This window comes from Cottoperca gobio, chromosome 2, assembly GCF_900634415.1.
Source record: "Cottoperca gobio chromosome 2, fCotGob3.1, whole genome shotgun sequence".
NCBI classification, from domain to species: domain Eukaryota; kingdom Metazoa; phylum Chordata; class Actinopteri; order Perciformes; family Bovichtidae; genus Cottoperca; species Cottoperca gobio.
This window is the reverse complement of record NC_041356.1, coordinates 461,541-470,000: the sequence shown is the minus strand read 5'-3', so window position 1 is coordinate 470,000 and position 8,460 is coordinate 461,541. Positions and strand designations below refer to the sequence as shown.

General features: G+C 43.9%; 1 protein-coding gene across 1 annotated transcript in view; it reads right to left on the bottom strand.

The window, feature by feature from the left end:
- The window catches only part of atp1b1b (ATPase Na+/K+ transporting subunit beta 1b), an 8,335-nt gene extending 539 nt beyond the window's left edge, over positions 1 to 7,796 (bottom strand). Inside the window, exons 1-6 of the mRNA XM_029451151.1 lie at positions 7,551 to 7,796; positions 4,420 to 4,548; positions 2,896 to 3,051; positions 2,346 to 2,530; positions 1,235 to 1,318; positions 1 to 1,103 (exon numbers count right to left, since the gene is read on the bottom strand). The exon at positions 1 to 1,103 is cut by the window's left edge and continues 539 nt beyond it. Coding sequence (XP_029307011.1) covers positions 843 to 1,103; positions 1,235 to 1,318; positions 2,346 to 2,530; positions 2,896 to 3,051; positions 4,420 to 4,548; positions 7,551 to 7,641 — 906 coding nt within the window. The 5' untranslated portion in view covers positions 7,642 to 7,796 and the 3' untranslated portion in view covers positions 1 to 842. The remainder of the gene's footprint in view (positions 1,104 to 1,234; positions 1,319 to 2,345; positions 2,531 to 2,895; positions 3,052 to 4,419; positions 4,549 to 7,550) is intronic.
- Positions 7,797 to 8,460: the final 664 nt, after the last annotated feature.

Sequence of the window (8,460 nt, the reverse complement as noted above, 5' to 3'; positions counted from 1 at the left end):
TTCTTAAAACTTGAGTTAGCACCGTTGCCCATACAGCAGGCCCAAGTGTCTAACAGGCTGGACACACAACTACATAGAAAAGGCAAAATCAAAAGTAAAAGGCATGAAACCAAGTAATAAAACCCCTTCACACATTTAAATCATTCAACAAAGCGAAAAAAAAGGCAAAGTAAAAAGAGTCTCCCGTGATCAGATGTAAAAGACGAATAAAAAGAGGAAAGAAGTTCCCTGGAGTGCAGCCTTTTCCTTACAGATCAGAAGAGTGTACTAGTGTCAATCATTAAGTAAATGGGAGTGTGTGTTCACACACACACACACACACACACACGCCTAGAACTGCTAAAAGCTTGCTCACAGAAGAAAATGAGGAACTGCGTGGTTTGGAAGGACCAGATTTTGGAAGCAATGCACACTCCAAAAATATCTAGTGGAACCACACAAGGCAGCGATATGCAGAGGGGACAAACACGGCTCGCTACACGTCAGAGATGGAATTTAACTTTACAGTCATCAATGAACAATGTCCCATGGCTTGGGGAAAAGTCTCATTTACAGCTGAATAAATATTTTTATTAGGCATATTGCTACTTTTCCTCTACAATTACAACACAACGCTAGATTGAAGTGTAGAAGCTAGTGATGGAAGCAGACAAGATTACACACCGGTCCCCTATCAGGTATTTTCTGTCATTTATTCATTCAAGACTATTTGTGATTGACTTAACCGCTACAGACTATCCCCCCTTACTTATAATCTCCTACATTACATTTGTATTTAGTTAAGGACAAAGGGGGCAGAGGGGGAGGGGTGGCCAGGGAAAGTGCTATGGTCCTGACGACGGTCATAAACTATTAATCGTTAACTTGATGTCAAAACGTCCCTGGTAGCGGTCCTTTTCGCTGTAGTCGATGTTGTCTCCGTACACTTTGCACTCGATGCGCAGTTCAGTGTTCATGGTCAGGTTGGTGAACTGCAGCGCCACCAGCGGCTGCAAGTACTGAGGGTGCAGCAGCTTGCCGTAGTACGGGTAATACTGCATGGGGAAGCCGGCGCCGATACCGTAGTACTTAATCTCTCCGATTTTACCGGCATCCTCCTCTCTCTGGAAGGAAGAAAAACACAAATGTATGGAATGACAAACTACACACATGTTTCGAAGAACACACAAAAAGGAAATCAAACATACATTTGTACTAATGTCTAAACTGAAGAATAAGAAAAACCAATGTGTACCTTGTTGGTGCAGTAGATGGGGATGACATTGGGCTGCACTTTGGGTTGAGCCTCTTCAGGGATGCTTTCATTAGAGGTAGGAGGCTGAACAAAAAAAAGAAAAAAAGAAAAGTGATGAGGTGGACTGGACCTAAGGAATCCATAGACTCAGGGCGTCTCCATACCAGAAATGTAGTAGTGGATACTAATACCTTTGTTACTTATGAATACTGCTTTTTGTTAGGAGGTTTAACATGTTATTATTCCCTCTAATATTATCTAATATTATAATATATCTAATATTTTATATTGCTGTGAAAACATCCTCAAACAACTGTAACCTTGAATAAGTTTCTCCCCAAAAACTACATTTTACAAGATTACATTTGAACACATCATGGTGACGTTATAATTACCATGACCCAATACACATTGTTACTGAATAGAGCTTCGAATGCACCCAATACAAGTCAAGAGCCCCTCCGATACCAGTTGCTAACAGCTGACATTAACTAGCTCTCTTGTTGAACTTGTTGTTCACAACGAGTACCGTCACGTTTTCAGAATTTCGGCACCAACTTAGTACCAAAGTATCGTTCTCATGACATTGCTAATAGAGACTACTGTGACACAGATATACACAGTTATACAGAGACCCAAATTCTACCTGGAACTCAAAAGTGATCTGTGAAGACACCTGTTAATACAGTTCAGGGAAGAAACATGGATGCAGGCAGAATGCATTGTGATCAGATAGACCAAAACACACCTGAACATCATGTGGAAATGTCCTCTTCCTGCCCATCCAAAGGCTACAGACGAGCCCTTTCTATGTTTAGGAACTAGTTCCAGCTTCTCCGCCACTGATGACCTTACAGTACAAGTAATGTATAACGTGACCCCGACTGGAGACGGGTCAAGTCCACCCTCACGACCTACCCAGCTAACATTGTGAGATGTGATCGTACAACGTGTCCTCTTGTTGAACACTAGATCAGTCCCATTAGTAATGCGAGTCAGAGTACCAACTTGAGAACTGATAATACTCAAATACATTTGTACATCTGGACTCTTACTTCTTGCAGCAAAACATGACTCCATTTGCAAACAGACTTTAATCATTTTAAAGTACCTTTGGACGAAAGTTGACAATCCTGTTGAGCTTCACAACCAGGCAGGGCTTGCCCTCCTTAAAACCGAACTCTCGATCCTCGATGCCGGAGCAGGGTCCCAGCACACTCTTGGAGAAACGACAGGCCTTCCTGATGCCGACGTCGCTCTCCAAGTCGCCCCTGTTCTTGTACTCTGCAGGCTCGTCTGGAGTGGGAGGGGGGGGGGGGGGGGAGGAGAAGAGATAATGCAACAATGTAACAATGTTACATTCTGTCCACTGTCAAGTTTAGAGCTCAGCCAAGATGTGTGCATTGTTGCAATGATGCCAGGTCCAAAATGTTGTGAGGCTGAGCTTTGGGGTATAAAATCATGCACAAGTAGAATATCTGTACGAGATGTTAATGACGCAAACATAAAAACATGGCCTCATTGATTCCATGTTTCCCTACATGTAGCATCATAAAGCTTCGGAGAACAGTTGAAGCCGTGTCGTCACATCTGTCCAACTTTGAACTTTCCAAAAAAAAAAAGGGATGTAGGAAGAGCCAATGGGACAGAATAAAACCTACCTCCACATTCCTCGAACTTCATCTGGTCCCTCTGGAGTTCCTCGTCATACTTGGCCATGAACTCCCTCAAGGCCTTGGTGTAAGGCAGGTACGTCTCCATGTCGTTGAGGTTGTAGGACACTTCAGATTTGAATGAGCGTGGGGTGTGTGAAAGGCCTGCGGGGACAACAGATCGTCTGGTTATCAACGGTAATACTACCTCATGGTCTCGCTCCACCTACACACCAAACTCTTGTTTCACTTGATATTAAAAACTTCAGATTTTCACATAGTCCAAGACATAAAGAACCACGTGTGTCGTGACCGCAGAGAGTAAGTGAATAGACACTCCTATCTTGAATAAGAGAAGAACTTTGAAAGTCTGAGAAATTAAACATTAAGAGTTTCGATGACACATTCAGAAACACTGACTGTGCGAAATACACAATTTTTGCCAAGTTGTGCAGATTCCGAAGACATGATCGATATAAATGTGCTAAGATAGGCTAAACAGAGTGTGGTGCGGACCTGCAGTGTCTCTGCACAGGACTCAGATGACACCAATAGATCTCATGTGACTCTCGGTAAGAAAGTGCTTCTTCAAATATCAGACTGGTCCTTTAGTCCAGCGATGCCAAACATTAAAGGAGCACATTGCAAACTCCGGACAAAAGCCTATTAGCTGCATGTTTAGAACACCATCAATTTTAAATCAGCTGACCAGAGATCAGGTCATTGACAGTCGGATTCCTTGTGACTGTATTTGGATGACCTCCAATGAACAAATGCCAGCAGCCTCCCGTCTCCTCCAGCAGTAACTCACTTCTCCGTCGACTATGCTGCACATGCTCAGCTTGGCCTTCCCCGCCATGGAAACCAGACGGTGTGTACACAGGAGGCTGCTGTCAGCACAGGCACACTGGGACAATAATGTGAAGACGTACAGTATGAAGAGCTACTTCCAAAAACAACATGCAGCCATGTTACCTGAGGAAGAGCACATGTACCAACGCTGTGAGCATGTCTCGGCTTTTATTAGGAGATGCGGACACTTGGACGACGGCAGTTATTATCCGATTATGTGGAATCGAAACACAAATAGGTTTCTGTGCAGATGTACGACTGATAATATCCAATCTTTATACGTTACATCTGAATTATACTTAAATAAGAGGAGGTTCAGTTTATAGTTGAGACAGCAGCTGAGAAATCACTCACAAAAAAAAGGTCCATTTAGAAGCTTCTGCATGATTATCAACCTTGTGGTAACATGAACATTTTATTAAAAACAGAATTTAGAAAAAAAAAAAGAAATTAATTTTTTTGGGGGCCGCCTAAATCAATTCTGTCATTTGTATAATTATCTGCGAAGACAGACAAGACCTCTGTTATGAACTCACATTAATTCATCACTCATCATGTCCACAAGGTCACAGAGAATGTAACCTTGGTGAGCTCTTAGCTCATCTGCAATAACTAAGACTCAGGAACTCCTCCCTCAGACCCACTCATCTTGACAGACGGGGAGTGGGTGCCACTTCTTACCAGGGGGTGAGACTCTGTCCTGCCAGGTGGGTTTGTAGTTGCTCAGCGTGAGCAGCAAGGCTTGGATGGTTCCGATGAAGATCCCAGCCAGGCAGCCATAGAAGACGACATAGAAGGAAACTATTTTGACTGTGGAGGAAAAAGATAAAAAAAACAACGTGTCAGTACAGCGTGCAGAGCGAGACAGAAGGTAAAACAGCCAGGTTTGCAAAACTCCCTTTCGGTGACTGGCTGAGCCAAAAGGTTGAAATCAGTATCTAGTCCAGATCATTCTAAGATGGCTTTTATATTTCAGTTCTGACAGTAGAATCGCCATCTGATACCATTCCAATAAATAAATGAGCCATAATATTACATATAATAACTCCTCTACACTCAACACTGCCTGGATCACTTCAGTCAGTATTCACTCTGGGGACAGGTCAACTTTACAAGACCTACGTTACTATTGAGCAACACCACAACTGATAACAACAGTTACACAATTGCCCAAATATTTAGCCTTAAATTCTAGTCCCCAACGGTCGGTTCATTTAGAAGTCACAAGTTGGAGTTGACCCGTGTGGAGAGCAGTAGTGAGGAGGACGCCCAGAAGCATGGAGGACGTGTAGCAGCTGTTACACATGCTTCACCAGTAACACCAGTATGGCAAAGACAAAGCCTCACATGACGTCTCAGCTCGTGTTTGCCTGGAAGGCACGTAGGAGACGGAAGGTTTTACGGTCCCACGAGACCATGAAATTCTAGACCATAAATAATTCAAACAGAGCTTTTTTGACCATGGAGCTGGAGCTATGATAAATGCTAAATGCCACACATCAGGGGGAACACAGCATCCTCAGCAGGAAACCTGCTGGTGGTACAGCACCATGCTGTGGGGATACTGCACCTTCATTGTGGGAAGAAGGTGAAAATAATGCAGCGACATACAGAGGAGAACCACCGCGTGCAGTTTGCAGGAAAACCAATCCAGACATAAAGCTAAAGCTACACAACAGCTCCAACCAACAGGGAGAGACCAGACCTAAATCCAATCCAGTATCTGTACAAGGACTTGGTTGCTCCCTCAGTCCTCGTGTAATTTGAGAGCATTGAATAGTTATGCAGCGACAAATGGAGAAAAAAAACTGCAGTGTGCAGATGAGCAGAACCGATACGACTCAAGGTTATAACTGCTGCCAATCTCTGCTAAAGAAAGTGTTTCCGTAATAAATCATTCTGTAATCAAATGTCAAAAAACTAAATGCATCCAATGGAGCTGAATACTTAGTGGTGGCATTAAATGAAGACGGCTACGTGTGACATTTAAAAAAAATCTGCATTTTAATGGATTGAAAAGGCTTTATTATAATGTACCGATACCCAATGACTTTTAGAATCTCGTATTTTTTTATAGAAAAAAAAACATTTGGTTCACATAAGTCATCCACATTTGTACTAGACTCTCCGACATGAAGTCGTCCTTCATCAACCTGCCAGGTACAAACATGGTGTGGACCAGTGGGGAGGCAAAATACCAACGTGCCCCTGAGCAAGGGGAGCAACCCAACCAGGGGGACGGACCCTGTAGGTAGCTCACTGCCAGTCGCTCTGGAGAAGAGCTGAATGTTAACAGAGCCTGTGTCTTCACCAGTGGATGTAAGGAATGACAAGCCAGCATTCACAATAAAACAACCCAACAATGGCAGCCATTGTCTTCACAGATTTACAGTAATTCATCTGTGAAGCATGTGCTTACAGTACATGGTAGTAATTACCTGAGGCACCGTTGGATCCTCGCTGTAATCAGTTTCTAGCATGAAGATGCTGTAGAATTATCGGTAACCATGCGTTACAAGTCTATGGCCTGCGATGGCAAGCAATAAATAAAGAGTTACTAGTTAACCTTGCAGTTAGCGAGCTATACATTCATCCAGTCAGTGCTTTTGCTGCATGAGGCAATGTCAAAAAGGTCACAACAGCCTGAACCAACTAATACATGACACATCTGTTGGTTAGATGCAAGGACATATGATCAACGCTCGTGTCCTCTGGGCATTGCAAACCTGACATTCCTAGACATCTATAGCACCAGACAAAATAAGGACAATTTACATTCCGCTCATGTTATTCTGTCAAGTGAAACTGTAGACATGTTGGTCCCATATCTGCCTGGATGTCCTTTTTATCACAAACCTTCAATTCAGCACTGCGCATGGCAAGCTTCCCAAATGCATCAGCATTTTCAGATGACCTCAGAAGGACAAATATGAGCCCCTCGTCTGAGCCACACACACACACACACACACACACACACACACACACACACACACACCTCCCCAGCTGGAGCTCCTGCAGCAGCAGGGCTGCCTCACTGCTTCTGATCTAAACTGAGCAGACATCATGTCACCGAAACATTATTTTACCAAGGTGTTAGTGTCTAGATGGGACTACAAGAGCTGTGTGACATTGAGAAGAGGAACAAGGACATGCGCAGTGCCGCTGCCAGAGAAACCAGAGAAGAAAGGTCGAACAAGTTAATCAGTTGTATTGTTCTCTAGATTACAGTGACATCTGATCAGAGGAACCCGACACTGATCGATAGTCTTCTGTCCATACTGAGCAGGCCCTATCACCTTGACTCACCTTGGACCCTGATGCATTTTTAACCCTTTGACTGCCCATTCCAAAACTGCTAAAGACAACTTGACGTCCCCCCCCCCCAACAACAAACAGCCGATGTGGACTGAGGTCCAAACGTGAGCCATCTTTCCACTGTCCGCAGCGCGCACCGCAGCGTCCGCGCGCTCTGAATGCAACTTACATTAAATAACTAGCCAACACCACACACATCACGACCTTGTTTTATCAGTCACGAAGCTATTAAATAATACTAAAAATCAACTAATTTGGGGATAGGGGGTTGTGTGTTTCAAAAGTGGAGACCTGGAAATCAAGGGACTAGTAGAAATATTAATTACAGTGGCTCAATAATTAACCATTAACCGTGTAGCAGTTTTGGTCATGTATGCAGCAAAGTCAAATCAAACAGGTGGAAAGAAACACGAGGCAACCGGCGCGCGAACCTACAACTGTGAGCGCGCGCTTACCGCTTCGCCACGAACAGCCGGCCAATAGCCAATCATACTCACACCAACTGCCTCCGGTCCGACCGAGCAGCTCTCCTTTCTCCGAATCCCACACAAACTTCTTCCATCCGCCATCGTCTTGTTTTGAAGGCATATTTATTTCCCGTTAAAGTGTTCCTTTAGTCGTTCTTCGGCAGACTCCCTCCGTGTGGTAACCAAATACCGACCCTAGGCAGAGCAGGAACCCAGCTTGGTCCGCTGGAAGGCACCCTAATATAAACCGTTTCTCCTCGACTCCGCCCGAAACTCTCTACAAGTTACCTAGCAGGAGGGCGGAGCAGCGCTGACCAATGAGGGAGCGGGGCAACCGTGCGTACCCCTGACGTCAGGAAGACGGACAGAGAGCCTAAAGATGCAGACATTTAGTACTACACGTATGAGGGCTGAGCTTTGCAGATATTGCCTGTGTAGGTAGAAAGGTATTCATCGTCTTCATGTAGGCTGTTCTACAAAACCTCCGTCAGATCTGATTTACTGCTTTTTTACAGACTCTACAAATCCACCCAGAGTGGATCACAGTAGGTCATATAGCTTTGTGTATGCAGACCTACAGACGTGTTTGTATACACTACATTGGGATAAATACGTATACAAAGCCTATTGTAGCCTTTAAGGCAAACAACAGGTTACTATGACCATCAATCTAACAAGACACACATTATGGCACCTCATGGGCCCCTTGTTATCCCATAGTTCTTCTGTTTTTTATGCATTGTGAATGTAAAGCCTCACCCCAAAATAACTAATATGTGCATACAAGATATTGTGGTGTAGAGGTGCACCTAGACAACAAAAGTCCAATTAATTAAATCATTAAATTAAAAGACCAAATGACGCACTGTGAACCTGAGCCTATAGGGCCCATGGGTGTCATATAGATCCATTTCATAGCAGTCTAATGGATGGGTTTGTC